This window comes from Chrysochloris asiatica, unplaced genomic scaffold (assembly GCF_000296735.1).
Source record: "Chrysochloris asiatica unplaced genomic scaffold, ChrAsi1.0 scaffold00566, whole genome shotgun sequence".
Lineage (NCBI taxonomy): Eukaryota > Metazoa > Chordata > Mammalia > Afrosoricida > Chrysochloridae > Chrysochloris > Chrysochloris asiatica.
In genome coordinates, this window is record NW_006409084.1 from 125,323 (window position 1) to 141,737 (window position 16,415).

General features: G+C 41.6%; 1 protein-coding gene across 1 annotated transcript; it reads left to right on the forward strand.

Annotated features, from left to right (window-relative positions):
- The first annotated feature begins 9,556 nt into the window (after positions 1-9,556).
- Positions 9,557-13,559, forward strand: LOC102813030 (zinc finger protein 345-like). Its single transcript, XM_006877708.1, has 3 exons — positions 9,557-9,706; positions 10,419-10,510; positions 12,461-13,559. Exons 1-3 carry the CDS (start codon positions 9,557-9,559, stop codon positions 13,557-13,559), a joined length of 1,341 nt encoding a protein of 446 aa, XP_006877770.1.
- Positions 13,560-16,415: the final 2,856 nt, after the last annotated feature.

Here is a 16,415-nt window from a genome sequence, read left to right on the forward strand (position 1 = left end):
AGTGGAGAGAAGCCTTATGAATGTAAGCAATGTGGGAAAGCCTTTAGACAGTCCTCACAGTGCAATAGACACATGAAAATTCATAGTGGAGAGAGGCCCTGTGAATGTAAGGATTGTGGGAAACGTTTTAGGGATTCCTCAGAACTGACTTCACATAAACGAATCCACACTGGAGAGAAGCCTTATGAATGTAAACAATGTGGGAAAGCCTTCAGACTCTCCTCACAGTGCAGTACACACATGCGAACCCACAGTGGAAAGAGGCCCTATGAATGTAATCAATGTGGCTAAGCCATTCGACGAGCCTCAGGCCTCGCAATACATAGAAGAATTCACAGTGGAGAGAGGCCCTATAAATGTAAAGAATTGGGAAAACTTATAAGGATTTGTCAAGCCTCAACGTACATAGAAGAAACCACAGTGGAGAGAAGCCGAATGAATGTGAGGAGTGTGGCAAAGCCTTTACAACATACTCAGTATTTACTATGCATAAAAGATTCCACAGTGGTGATGCGCCCCTTGAGTGTAAGCAGTTTGGGAAAGTCTTTAGGTATTCCTCACAGCACAGCTGACATATGCACACTCACAGTGGAAACAGACTTTATGAATGCCATCACAGTGGGAAAGCTTTTAAATTAAGCCAAACCTCAAGGCTCACATGAAACTGTCCACAGTGGAAAGAGGCCCAATGAATGTAAGGAGTTTGGGAAAGTCATTGTCTCTCCTTGAAACTTCACTGTACATAGGGGAATTCACAGTGGAAAGAGGCCTTATTAATGTAATGAGTGTGGGAAAGCATTTAGGTCTTCCTCAACCCTTACTGTACATAAAAGAAAAGGAAGTTAGGACTATCAAGGGAGAAGAGCACAAGCGGGATGTGAGACCTCATCCAGAAGAGCAGCGACATCAGAGATGGAGGCAGAGATGGGGACATAGAAAACTCAGGTTACTCTACATTAATATTGACAGCACTGAAAAGGAAATTAGGAAAGCAATGCCATTTACAACAGCCATTCAAAGAATGAAAAATTTAGGAATAAATATAACCCGAGAAACCATAGACCTACACAAAGAACACTACAAAACCCTACTATAAGAACCCAAAGAAACTTATAAAAATGGAAGAATGTAACATGTTCCTGGATAGGAAACCTTAATATCATGAAATTGTCAACACTACCCAGGTAATCTACATATATAATGCAATCCCAATCCATATTCCAATGACATTCCTTAAAGAAATGGAAAAAATGATTACAAACTTTATAGAGAAAGCAAAGAGTTCCTGTAGTAGCAAAATACTGAAAATGTACAAAGTTGCAGACCTCTCACTCCCTGATTTCAAAATTTACTACATGGCTACAGTTGTCAAAACAGGCTGGTACTGGTACAATGAAAGATACATCAATACAACAGAATCCAGAGATGAGCCCACCCACATACAGCTAAATGATCTTTGTGAATGGGCCAAAGTACATTGAATGGAATGAAGATTGTCTCTCCAACAGATGGTGCTGGCAAAACTAAAAAGTGATACGCAAAAAAGTGAAACAAGACCTTTATCTCACAACATACACAAAAACTACTCAGCATGGATTAAAGACCTAAATGTCAATCCCAGAATTATAAAAGTCATCAATGAAAAAATAGAGATAAAGACAGGGTACACATATAGATTATGAAAAATTGGGAGAACTGCACAAGGAAAAGAAGACAAACTAAATGATTGGGACATACTGAAAATTAGAAACTTAAGTGCATCTAAATCAAGTCCCTCCAAGACAAACTTAAAGGGACCACACAAGCAGATATGTATGTAAGTGGAAGTTGGAGAAAAGCAGCAATGAAGGTATGGGCAGAGTTTCCCTATGTTTCATAGACTCCTGTCAGCCTTGAGAGAGAGAGTGAAGAGGAAGGGCCTGTTGGTCTTAAGTTTGAGGAGACTTGGGAACTCCTGAGCCCATGGACACTCCCTAGCCATGAAGTGCTAGAGCTGAGAATGAAGTGTCCTGCTGCTATGAAGTGGGGGGAGACGCATGAGAACCCCCAAACATGCAGATAGTACCCATTTGACCTAGCTTTGATGGCTTGATAATGAGATCTTAGTGAGATCAACATAAATTTGATAAAGGAATGAAGTGTAAGTTGCTGTAATTTGATGAACTTGACCCTTATATAGTAGCTTAAAACACCAACTGAGAGGGCTGAGGTCTTCTCATCAAGGATCAAGCCTGTCCCCTCAGTATAGAGCATTGAAAGGGACATTAGCTACCTATAATGGAGGGTCTCTAAGACATGCTCACATGTTTTCAATAGGGATTTTAGATTCAGACTGTGCAGGGGAATTTAGAATCCCCACTAAATAGTCTTCATGTTATCTACATGGGTCTGGTGAAAGGAGATGGAAATAGAATATATATATATATTTTTTTTAATGCTTTATTGTAAACTATGTGATATTTTACATGGGAAAACACTAGCTTTATATTCATCCTATCGTATATTGTTTAATTATCATGGTTACAATCCTCTCCACATGTCATCCCGCAAGCCTGCTGCCCAGTCAGCACACAGCCCCTCTCCCTCTCTGGGTCCAGAGTTTCCAGCCGGTCCATCTCTCCACTTCATCATCTCTGGCTCCATCTCTGGTGTCACTACTTCTCTGGATAGGGTCTCACACTCCTAAAGGATTCTTTTTTATTTTGAATTCTTTGTTGAAAATTGTATGATAATTTACATGGCAGGACATCAGCCTCACATTGATCCTGTTGTGTATCAATTCCTTGCCATGGTTACAATCCCCTCCATGTGTCATCCGTCATCCAAAGGGTATACCCTGCAAGCCTGCCCCTCAATTGTCCACACACAGCCCTTCTCCCTCTCTAGGTCCGATGTACCCAGCTGCTCCATCTCCCCACATCATTGTCTCTGCCTTCATCCCTGACATCACTGCTTCTCTGGGTAGGGTTCTGTTCTCTGCTCTTCTCCATTGATGGTTCCAGGGACCTCTGCTCCTAGACTGTAAAGTTAATCACTCCCCGCCCTTTCCACAAAACGTCTACCTTTACATTTCCAGCCCTTGCAATCAGTCCTGATAACAATTATTCAGTACTGTATCGCAAGAGACCTATCTGCATCTCCGTTCATCAGCCCCAACTAGACAGATTGGATACTACTCAGTGGAGGGTCTATCTTGCTGCACGCCCTCTGGATCTAGGTTCCCTCTTGAAAGCACCCATCACCGGCAGACTATTCTTCAGCCCTCTGGCTCAGGTAAATCCCCTTTTGTGGCTGCCCTGGGTATGGAGATTTGGACCCCGGTAACCAGAACATAAGACTCCGTCCAGGACATAGACCGGGCGTCAGGTTCTGTGTCTCCCATAGTGAGTTCAGAACTCACCGGAACAAGTCCAAGACTTGTCCGTTCCCCCCACACACACACACACCCTGGAGGGACGCCTCAGAGGGTGGTGCGGCCTCTGTTACAGACCCCCTCCTTGTGGCAGAGATGCCTCCACTGGGAGCCTGGGTCTCCGTACCTCAGACCGGGTCTGAGGTGGTCTGAGGTACGAGCACTGTCTGAATCTCCAAAGACGTCTTAGGTTCCAGGCACTGTTCGCAGTCTTATTCCTGGTTGCTATGGGTTCTGGGTCCTCCATACCAGCAGACTCCCCCTTAGGGTGTTTACTCTGAAACCTCGAGGGCTTAGACCTTGAACGTAAAGCGTCTTATAAGTCTATCTACTGGAATTTGGCCTCAATACAAATTGTTGTTGTTGTTGTTAAGTGCCGTTGAGTCGGTTCCGACCCATAGCGACCCTGCAACCAAAATACTTGGCCGCCTAACGGCTCATTTGAATCAGGTCTAATCCAAGACCTACTTAACTTTTGTGAGCGCCAGGAAAAATGGTCAGAGATCCCATATATCCAAGGCTTTTCCTGCCTTTGACTTTCGCTTTGTTCCATTGCTTGTACTCCACCAGCTGATTTGACCCAGCTGGAACCTTCTCCCTATCAATTGGACCCAGCTGGAACCTTCTCCCTATCAATTGGACCCAGCTGGAACCTTCTCCCTATCAGAGTTCCATTGCTTCTTCTCTCAACTCCATCAGCCAATTTGACCCAGCTGATGAACCCCCTCCCTATCAAAGAGCCCCAAGTGCACCTCCACCTCCCACTTTGGTCCCTCTTTCACCTTCTCCAGGTCCCCAGGAACTTCCCTTACCATCTTCTTCTCCTGCCTCTTCCCCTCCTTATGAGCCACCTTGTACTCGTTCCAAATCTCGAATGTTAATGGACCCTGAGTTTTCTCAGCCCAGTCATATAATAGCACCCTTGGTTAAGGTGCATCCTTGCAAACACTTGCTCTTCAGTGTGTTACAATAAAGTCACAGGACAATGGCTAAACAGGTCTCTGGGCAATCTACTATAAAAATTGCTTTCTCAGTGGGCTGAGCGGGGGGGCTAAAAAGCAAAATGTGGTTTGCTTACATGTTTTCAAGAGGGAGTTTAATTTCAGAGTGCACGAGGAAAGGTAGAATCCCCACAGAATGGTTTCCATCTTGTCTACACAGGTCTGGTGAAAGGAGATGGGGCTAGTATCCTTTTGATTCAATAGTAATTGTTATCTTGATTAATAACAATTGTCACAACTGTAAAGGTAGAGGTTTGGTAATATGATGGGTGGCATCGTTAATCTTACATTCCAGGAACAGAGGACCCTAGGACCATCAAGGAAGAAGAGCAAGAGTGGCGGACGCCATCATGCCAAGGAGCAGAACTTAGAGAAGCCTTATGCATGACAAGTTCGTTGTTTAGCAGAGAGAGAATGAATGCCCCCCTTGGATAGCAAAGCTACAATGGATGGTTCATGCAGGGACCCCACGGTTTCTAGCGTTTCCTTGGAAAAATAGTTTATTTCTGATTTCCCTATAAGACGTTTTAGAAAATTTTGCATAATCATTAGATGCTTTAAACAAACCTCACATTATAATAGTTGCCTTTCACATTAACATTAACTTTCACACCACATTCAATCTTATGTAGTTATAAAAATTGTTTTTCACATTAACAATAAGTTTTAACATTAGATATAACCACACTAGCTAAGTTTTAGCAATTCAAGCTTAAAATTGTAAGAAACATTCCAGGTGGTTTTAGTCAAGGACATTAAGGCTTTTATAAGCAGCTTAGGAGACCGTCAAGGGCAGTGAGAGCTTGGGAACAGAGGTAGGAATTTGATGAGAAGTTTTGAGAAATTGTTAGCATGAGAGAATTATTGCTTTGTTCTTAACTATGAAACTTTAGGGTACTTTTATGTTCTTGTTTTTATTCTTTGATCAATTACATGTATGATCAGTTATAGTAAAACTTATGTTTTTGATTGTAAGCTGTAACTAATGAATCTATAGAAAGTAATAATTGTTGGTAAAGTTAGAAATTAAGATGTAAAACTTCGTTTAAAATTAACCAGACATTTTAGGGCGGATTATAGCGTAGTGGTTACAAATCAGGCTGCGAACCTTAAGGTCAGCGGTTCGAAACTACCAGCCGCTCCGCGGGAGAAAGATGAGGCTTTCTACTCCCATAAAGATTTACACCCTCGGAAACCCTATACAAGGTCGCTATGGGTCAGAACCGACTCGATGGCACTTAACAACAACAACAACATAGAGAAGCAGAGTCGCTCACAGAAGGCAGACATTATCACAGTAAGGAGTAACTAAGGAGCATAGAGATGCAGGCATGTTTGGTGACCTTGTGTTCCTCTTGTACCGTTGATGTAACAATATAATATTTGATAGATTTGTAACTGCTTGTATGTGACTTATGAGGTCATAGAATGTTCTAAATGGGATATAAGAAGAAACAATTTTGAAATAAACAGTCAAGGCAGTAGTAAACAGAGAGTCATCAAAGAGAGCCTTACCATCATCTGCCTGAGACTCAAAATGACCCATTGACTCTTTGAGTTTTTTTTTATTAAATTTTTTTTTTTTCATTCGCCGACTCCACATCCTCCTATCGAGACCCTCCTAATAATTGTGTCGAGGCTGATCTCCAGCACAAGAGCGGAATGTGGGACCCTCTATAGAGAAGCAATGACACCAGAGATGGAGGCAGAGATGAGGACATGGAGAGAGGGCATCTGATGATACATGGAAAGAGAGGGATTGAGAGCTGGTGTCCAGGAGGTAGGCTTGCCGAATATGCCTTTTGGCGGTTTAAATGAGTATATATATATTCCTAAGTGTTTTTGCAAACATCTAAATAAATGATTAGCAGACTCAAGTACTGTTGAATGGTGGTGCTTGGAGAGGATTGTAATCATTGCTATGAAACAATACTATAGGTTCAGTGCAAAACCGATGTTCTCCCTTGTAAATTATCATTCAATTCACAAAAACATCATTAAAGAGAAGGGTAATTTGCATATTATGGCTTTCATTACATTTCAATGACAACTTTAGAAATAATAATTGTAAAAGGCCCTCCTAGTAACCCAATTTCTTTGATCTTTTCTTTTTCTCCATAACACTTTTCACCAACTGCCAAACTCTACTTCTAATTGATGAATGCATTTGTTTATCATAGTCTTTACTCATGAAAATGTGAACTCCAAAAAAAGTGCTTATCCATTGTGCCAGCAGGGTTCCCTATCTAGCACAATAAGTCCTTGCACTTTACACAAAATGGACTATAAATAGCATTTGACAGAAATGTGTCTTGAAAATGCTTCCATAACCCAAACAATAAGAATATTAATCATTAAAACAAAGTAAATGTCACTGGTGTGCCTGAATGACCGTCATAAATCAAACAATTCATATTCAAGGTATTTTTGTTTTTCATTAGTATAATATGTAATCAATTGCAAAACACATAATATGGTGCCACAATGTTAGTTCTTTCTTTAGGAAGTTGAATTGTAGGACAGGACATCATATATGTTTATAATGTTTTCCCTCTCTGTTCTACTCATCACACTTTAATTACTTGATTTGAACACCAAAACCAATTACATTCAGTAATGTCAGCTCTCCACTTAAAAATATCTGCAGTGGCCTTTCTTGCCACTCGTTACAAAAAGACATCACAGTGTCTACACATGACAGAATTTGTATGTTGCTGCCCTTGTTTCTTTTCTGATCATAATCTCTGCAACAAACTGGGTGTCCTCAAACAAAAAGTTTAAATGAAACTCAGAATTCTCTGGATTAGCCTCACAACATTATCAGGTGACAAATTATTCTGTCTTCCCACTCGATGTTGCCGAAAAGCCAGTCTTTTGATTTAGTCACAATAATAGCAATAATACGAAGGCTGGTAAAAAAAATTATCCACACTCCTGTTATATTAATATGCTCCTCCACATCCATGGTTGATGACAACGTTGAGTGTGCTTGTGAAATGATTCTGTCTAATAGATGAGTAACAGTGGTAAATCACTCGTGGCTCTGCCTATAAAATAATTGACAGACTTGGGTTTCTTAAAGTTTGTGCAAGATGGGTACCAAAACAACATGTGGAAGAGCATAGACAGAAGCATTTGGACATCTGCAAACAAAATTTGGACTTATACTCAATGGAAGGTAAAAGTAAGAAATCATTCCTGATGAGGAGACATGGATTAATCAATTTGAGCCTGGGAGTAAACAGTGAATTACGGAATGGAACCATCCTCAACTGACAACCAAGGAAGAGTTAAAGAGTCAACTATCATCTGGAAAACTGATGTTCACAGTTTTCTGGGATTCTCAAATGCCAGTATTGGAACACTATCAGGAAATGTGTTCAATAACAACAGTGTTTGTAACAGTGCTTACTGGAGAGCTGAAGGCTAAAGTTGGATTTAATGCAGAGGACCACTTACTCTAAAAGAGACATCCTATTCATATGAGGTCTCACAGACGCCAAATGACACCATCTTTTCTGAGGCTCTTTCCTGTTAAACAGACAATATGTTATAGCTTTTACCTGAAGATTGTGGATGTGCACAGCATTATTGGTAAATCCCTGAAAGAGGTATGACTGAGAGAAATTTTTTAAAGTAGATTACCCAGACTTTATGGTAACATACTGAAGAGCATGTGTTTGCAAAGATGAACCTTAATCAATCATGTATGTAATCCCACATATATGTTTTCCAACTCTTCATGCTAAATCTCTGCTTTCAGATATCCCAACTTTGTCTCTCTGGATTATTTTTCAGTCAATGATGATATCCTATGGGACAGAAGATTCTATGACTGTTATCAAGATTGGTATTGATTATGTTGTGCCCTGAAGATCAGTGCACATCAATTTTAAGTGCATATGTGAAAAACTAATAACTGTGTAACTTGCGTTTCCAAAGGTACCTCTCCTTTTACCTATCTGCCTTCAGATAGGTAAACAAGTTGCATCTTCCTGCCTCTCACCTTGGAAAACTCTCCCCAGGGTTTTCACCCTTTGTAGAGATCAGATTAGGTTCTCCCTCGTGGTCCCTCTCTGAGAAACCTGAAGAATCAGCGTCAACTGAGTCGCTGCTTCTCAGTTACAGGCACCCAGAAGCATTCTTTCAGAAACCGTTTATTGCAAAGCAAAAGCTCACTTCAAAGAGAGAAGTGGGTCTGTGTCTGTGAGTGGAAAAGTCCTGTGGGATTGGGGAGCATGGATGAAGCACAGTTTTCTCTTCCTGGTCCCAGATGCCCTTCCTCAGAGGTAGGACTGATGCCCACACTCACTGATTAAGTGTTAATAAAGTGGAGCGATATTTATTAGATTATTAGTAAAGGGGTACAAGCTTCTCGGGAATGAAGTGATACACTTTATTTTCTTTGTAGTTTTCTGCTTCTGGTGCTATTTTGACAGATTATCTGACTCAACTGTGGTTTGGCCAATAAGCCGCCTTCTCTCATTCTTTCTCTGTGCGTTTGCTTCTTGTTGTCACACTGGGTGGTATTTTTTTCTACCATGGTCTCAGGCCCTGCTCCCTGTCTCCTAGCAACTAAGCTGTCCCTACCAGTGTGAGTCATGCTCTTAGGGAACGACAGGTGATATGCAAGAAATGACAATCCATGAAACAGAAGCCAAACTAGAGACGTAAACCATTCAAGATAGGGAAAATTTTATGAAGAGCAAACAAACTATTTCTGCCAAGAACAGTAAAACTGTTTGAAAGGGTCAGATATAGACATAGGAAGTTTCTCTAAACAAAGCTGGTATCTTGGATGACTGAAATCCCTGTTTCCATTCATAAACACATTGTGGAAACCCTATGCTTTTTTCCATAGAGGGAAATGTCAGAGAATCCAGGAACACCTGGGTAACAATCAGCTGGATACCTCTCTTTCTGCACGGAGCTTCCTCTGTTGCACCAACAGTCACAGAAACCAGGAAATCCGCCTTACCAATTACCCTGTTACTGTCCTCCCTTATATTCCAGGCTCAGGTTTGGTTTTCCATTTTGTAATTTAGGCCTTCCCCCTTTGCTCCGCTCATCTCCCTTCCATTTCCGGTCTCACGCATGGAGCAGGGAGAGTATCTTTGTCGGAGTCTCAGCTCCACAAAGGACCATGATTGGAGGCGCGGATGGCTGCTGTGCGTCTGTTCCCAACGTGCCCCGAGCTCCGCGTCCACTCCCCTCCCTCGGCCTGAATCCGCGGAGCTCCGGGTCCTGTCGTGGACCTGGTCTTAAGACTTCCCGAAGGTGGAGCGCGGGTATGGTGAGTCCATGGGCGTCCTGGGATCAGCGCTGCACGGCTAACCTCAGGGTTGGCGGTTCAAGCCCACCAGCCGCTCCCTGGAAACACTATGGATGATCCCAATTTGTGGGACCGACTCGGTGACTCATGATACTATAAGGTTATCACTGGAATGGGTTGGTATTGGCATTGTGGAGAAATGGGATATCCTTTCTTTTCAGTCTGGGGAAGATATCTGGACGTGAATCCTTGTGGGGTGAGCTCTGTGCTGAAGGACTGCCTTTCTGCACTGTCTCTGAGTTGTTAGGGCCTGTCCTACTCCACCTAGGGCTTCCTGCTTGTGGAGGGTCAGAGTGGTTTATGGAAGGAGATAAATGGCTTATTCACAACAGGGTTATCATCTGATCATCTCTCTCATTTCTGGTGTATTTTCTAATTGTTCTGGATCATACACAGGGCTACGACTACTGTTGCTGACAGTCAGACTGTGGAGAAATTATTTCAGAGTGTAGAAAGTTTTTGAGACAAGGTTCTGTCAGTGAGGAAGTGAATGTCATCAGTGAAGGGGCTAAGCGGATCATTATTCCCTAGAGCAGATCTCGTGAGAGCACAGAACCTCCTGTTATGTACCTGTGGATTCTCATGTCCCAGGAATGTCAGCCCCACCTTTTGTTTTTAGACTTGTTGGCATAAGTGCTGCAATGCTGACCAAGACCTGTGTGGGATGTTTTAGGGTACAATGATCATTGAAGATGTGGCTGTGGTCTTCACCCACGACGAGTGGGATTTGCTGGATCCTGCTCAGAGAAAACTCTATACAGAGACGCAATGATGAAAACCTTGAGAAACCTGGCTTCAGTCGGTATGAATGGCATCTTCCTTTTATTAAAAAAATAATAATAAAAATAATAAAAAATTTTTTAAAATGCAGCAGATGTTGCATTGCTCTTGTTACATGCCATCAAATCATTCCTTTTTTTTCAACATTTTATTTTGAATTGAGTGAGGATTTACAGAGATCATCAGTTTTACAGTCAACAAATTGAACACTGTGTTTCATCTCAATGATTGCAATCCCCTCCATGTAACAACAGTTATCCCACCTCCTCCCTATGGTTCTTATTTCCATCCCACCCACCTTTCCATCCCTTCTGTACTTTGTCCTTAGGTCATTGTTGCCCTTTTGATATTGAATGATTGACTATTCCATGGTGAACATACCTTATAATGGTGTTGTCCGCACTATAGCCTACTACTGCTTGACAGAAAATTGATCCACGAGATGTGTTCCATTCCAGATCTAAAGGGTAGTCGAGGGTCATAGTCTCGGTTTCTCCAGTCTCTTTCTCAGTACATCTAGTGTTTTTGTTGTAGTTGTTTTTTAAAAATGTTTTATTGTGAATTATGTGATATTTTACATGGGAGAACACATTAGTTTTACATTCATTCTATCATGTATCGTCTCATTACCATGGTTATAATCCCCTCCACGCAGTCCTTCCCCCATACCCCCCAGGTCTTCAGCACACAGTCATTCTCCCTCTCTGGATCTAAAGTCTCCAGCTGCTCCATTGATCCACGTCATCATCTCTGGCTCCATTTCAGGCATCACTGCTTCTCTGGGTAGGGTCCCGCTCTCTGCTCTTCTCCCTTGATGGTCCTAGGGACCTCCGCTCCTAGACTGAAAAGTTAATTACTCCCCTCCTTGCTATAAAACATCTACCTTTACATTTCCGACCCTCACAAACAGTCCTGATAATAATTATTCACTATTGTATCACAAGAGACCCGTCTGCATTTCATTGCCTCAGCTTCGCCTAGTCAGATTGAATACTACTCACTGGAGATCCTACCTTCCTCCAGTCCTTCTGGATCTAGGTTCCCTCTTGAAAACTTGTAAGCCAGTCACTTATTGCCTTTGTAGCCCCCCCCCCCCCCGCATTTTGGGTAGCCAATGTCTAAGTTGCCCATCCCTGTCTACTCTGTTTGTGGAGGGGGTGGGAATGATTCTTGCAACTCAATCCATTTTGTGGTTTAAATCTAGCTTACCATCTAGTGTTAATACACATGTATATGTGTATAAACTGGGCTGTAAACCTATGGGTTCAGTAAAATAAGTATAAGTCAATGAAATGCTTAAATCATATTTCCCTTGGACACAATGAGCAGGAAGTCTTACACATTGACTTGAATGGTAGTCGTACTAGATGAACCATGAGATAATTCAGGGAAAAGACATGCACATTCACTGTGTTTGGTAATGCTGAAATCGGACATTTGTTTCCAACAAGATAACTTTTTGTTCCTTGTCTCATTGTTGACAATTGAGTGATTTTCAGAGTACACCATTGATTCTATGTTTACACTGATGTTTTTAACAGAACTGGAGCAATCGAGAACTTCTGTGAACATTCGGACAGTAGCCAGTGTGGGAGAAACCTCTAACCGTAGTCCTGATCTTACTGTGCACCAAGGTGATCCCACAGAAGTACATCCTTTTGAATGCTGCAAGGCTGGAAAAGCCTTCCTGGATCATTCCCTAGAGAACAATCGTAGTAGAGCTAACACTGGAATCACTACCTGTCAGTGTCCAGACTGTGGAGAAGACTGCAGGTGTCCCTTTCATGTGACCACTCCTGTGAGCACTCGTGATGGAAAGGCTTCCTTTGTATGTCAGCCCTCAAGAATCCTGTCTCAACTCTCAACAATCACCAGTATTGAAGGGTATGAATTCAGTAGGTGGATGGAAATTTTCTGTAATTTCTCACCCTTTAGGACCCCTGTCAAAGGTCATCAATGTGTATGTAAAGAATGTTTTAGAATGGATACTCATCCTTCATCTCTCAAGTTAAATAATTCCTATCGTGAGGAACAGAAGCCTTCTGAATGTAAGAAAGCAATTCCTGAAGCCTCCTCCCTCACTCAACATGTAAACACTCACGGTGGAGAGAGGCCCTGTAAATGTAAGGAATGTGGGAAATCTTTTAATGATTCATCAGGCCTGTCTGCACATAGAGGAAACCACAGTGGAGAGAGGCCCTATGAATGTAAGGAGTGTGGGAAAGCCTTTAGAGTCAGCTCAGCCCTCATTGCACACAGCATTATTCATACTGGTGAAAGGCCTTATAAATGTAAAGAGTGTGGGAAATCTTTTAATAGAACCTCAAATCTCAAAGTACATAGAAGAACCCACAGTGGAGAGAAGCCCTATGAATGTAAGGACTGTGGGAAAGCCTTTAGGGATTCCTCATACTTGATTAAACATGTAAGAATCCACAGTGGAGAGAAGCCCTATGAATGTAAGGACTGTGGGAAAGCCTTTAGGGATTCCTCATACTTCACTAAACATAGAAGAATCCACAGTGGAGAGAGGCCGTATGAATGTAATGAGTGTGGGAAAGCCTTTAGAGTAACCTCAGCCCTCCTTGCACATATAATAATTCATACTGATGAGAAGCCTTATAAATGTAAAGAGTGTGGGAAATCCTTTAATAAAACCTCAAATCTCAAAGTACATAGAAGAATCCACAGTGGAGAGAAACCCTATGAATGTAAGGTATGTCCGAAAGCCTTTAGGGTGTCTTCACACCTCATTTCGCATACAAGAATCCACACTGGAGAGAAGCCCTATGAATGTAAGGACTGTGGGAAAGCCTTTAGGGATTGCTCACACTTCATTAAACATAGAAGAATCCACAGTGGAGAGAGGCCATATGAATGTAATGAGTGTGGGAAAGCCTTTAGAGTAAGCTCAGACCTCATTGCACATAGCAGAATCCACAGTGGAGAGAGGCCTTGTAAATGTAAGGAGTGTGGGAAATCCTTCACTAAAGCCTCAAACCTCACAAAACATAGAAAAACCCACAGTAGATAGGGGCCCTTTAAATGTGAGGTATGTCCGAAAGCCACTAGGGATTCCTCACACCTCATTACACATGTGGAAACTCACAATTGAGACCTGCCTTACTACTGTACAGAGTGTGGAAAAGTCTTCAGGCAGGCCTCAAACCTGACTAGACAGAGGAATCCACACTGGAAAGAGGCCCTGTGAATGTAAACTATGTGGGAAAGTTTTCAGACTGGTCACAAGCATCACTACACATACAAGAATCCACAGTGGAGAGAGGCCATATAAATGTAAAGGATGTGGGAAAGCCTTTGGTAGTTTCTCATCCCTCCATGAACATATGTAAACTCTCAGTTGGAAGAAGCACCATGAATGGAAGGAATGTGGGAAAGCATTTAAGGATTCCTCACACCTCATTACACATATGCAAACTCACAGTGGAGACCGGCATTATTAGCATACACAGGTGGGAAAGTCTTCAGGCAGGCCTCAAGCTTCACTAGGCATAGAAGAATCCACAGTGGGGAAAGGCCATCTGAATTGTAAACAATGTGGAAAAGCCTTTGTTGCTGCCTCATCCCTCGCTGTTCATATGAGATCTCACAGTGAAGAAAATCACTATGAGCGTAAGGAATATAGAGAAATCACTGCTAGTTGTCTATCTATCACTGCACAGGGGAACTCAGTTAGTTAGCTGAGAGCCCTTATGAATGGAGGCAACTTGGGAAAGCATATGGTTGTTACTCAAACTTCAATTCATATTTAAAGATACAGTGGAGAGGAATGTGCAAATTAATGTAAGCAATGCGAGAGAATGTCCCATGATGCCACAAATCATCCTATGATTCCACAAAGGAGAGAATGCTTATCAGTGTAAGAAATGGAACAATGGATTTAGACCCTCCTCAATCTACAATAGACATGTGCTACTTACAGAAGAGAGAGGCCCTGTCAGTGTGAGCAATGTGGGAAAGCCGTTATTTCATTTCACATACCAGCACTTAGGGTTGAGAGGCTGTGCAGAAACTGATTCTTATATCCACACTGATCATGTGAGTCTGTCATGAAACGGCACTGAATGGGGGCAGAATTTCTCAGTGACACACAACAGCGTCATCATAACTGCAGGGATGTGTCCTCATCAGCCGTGCTCAATGCCTGTGTACACGTGTCATTTTGCCTTTTAAGACTTCGGCTATTATAAGGGTAATACCCAATCTTGATCAAATACGGTTTTTCTGTTTTCCAAGGATTTTATTGATGTAATATATCGTGTTTAAGGAGCTCTGGTACCTTAGTGGTTATGAATTGGGCTGCTAACCTAAAGTACCAGCTGTTCTGTGGGAGAAAGATAAGTCTGTCTGCTCCTGTAAAGATTTACACCCGCAGAAGCCATGTACAGGGTCACTATGAGTTGAAACCAACTCCATGGCACATAACAATAATATCATTTTTACTGTTAAATATACCAATTATGTATTTGGCTTAAGACTTTCATTTTTGTATTTAGTACAATTCCTTTCATTATGTCCTGTTATCAAGTTCATGACTTTCACCTTTTAATTAGTAAGTGTCTCGCAAGAGAACACTTTGAGACTACAAATATTCTGGGGTTTTTTTCATCATACTTTGCTATCAATTTTGTATCAATTGACTACTACCTATGATTATTATTACTGTGTTATGTACAAATTCTATGTTCCAGTCAATTCTAAGTTTATTCGAAGAATTCTGGAAAATGTCGCATTGCCCTCCCCCTTTATGAAAGTGTTGCTAACATTGGTATTGAATGCACACGCCTACACAGGTCTGGTCTTTAGGTAAATGGACATTTGTATACACTGCATATTATCCACATATATTACAATTTGCAGTGAGGAAACACGTATTTAGACTTCTAAAACCTTTGCAGACAGCATGTGCTGGCCGTTTACTGGGCTAAAAGGGGACAATTTAGTATTTGGTACAGCATCTTTCTACATCAAAAGATGTGAGGGCTTAAAACTCGGGTTTTATATCTACGATACAAATTTTGATTTATACTCATGTGGACCAAAAGATAATGCCAAAATCAAAACATTCCAAGAAGTAATATGTATTGAGTTCATTTTTTTCCAAATATGTCAAAGCTAAATAAATGCAGTTACAAGTCTCTAAAATATCCCATACAAATCTCTTCATGTCTAAAGCCAGTGTTACATTCATAATCATTAATGAGTGTCAGGGGCTTTAATCACAAGAGAAATAAATGAAAACTCACGTTAACATTAAGAAATTTATATTCACAAGGCAGCCAGGCTATGTAAGCTCCATACAATATGAGATGGTTCTTGTTTTATGTAATAATGTAATCCCTTTTCTCTACCTTAATACTGGAGTAATCCTGGTGTGTAAAATACTTCTCATGATTACAGGAATTACCATCACAATAAAAGACTTCATTCTCTCCCACTGAGGCCAAGTCTCTCTAGGTTTCCATCCTCACTGCTCTGCAGAATTTCATTTGTGCAACATCCAGGAAAGCCCACTCTTCTGGTGGCCACCCTGGTCCATACCATCCATGTCTGCTGAGACCAAAAATGTTCAACACACTCTTGGTCAGCAAGGTATCACATATTCATAGTGGACAAGGATGAAGGGTAAAGGTGACAGCCTTGGAAACTGAAAACTCATAGGTATTTCATACTGAAGTTTTTGTTTGACCAAGGAACTCTGGTAGCAGTGTGGTTACAAGTCGGGTTGCTAGCCTCCATGTCAGCAGTTCAAAACTAGCAGTCATTTCATAGGAGCAAGATGAGGCTTTCTGCTCTCCCAAAGATTTAAAGCCTTGGAAACCCTATACAGGATTGCTATTACTCGGAACTATCAACACTCGCGGAAGTA

Excerpts from the sequence above, each read along its gene's own strand:
- LOC102813030 (XM_006877708.1), top strand. The coding sequence starts at position 9,557 with ATGATTGGAGGCGCGGATGGCTGCTGTGCGTCTGTTCCCAACGTGCCC. Across the intron at positions 9,707-10,418 it reads GAAGGTGGAGCGCGGGTATG|GGTACAATGATCATTGAAGA; the intron begins GTGAGTCCATGG and ends GGGATGTTTTAG. Across the intron at positions 10,511-12,460 it reads AGAAAACTCTATACAGAGAC|GACCCCTGTCAAAGGTCATC; the intron begins GCAATGATGAAA and ends CTCACCCTTTAG.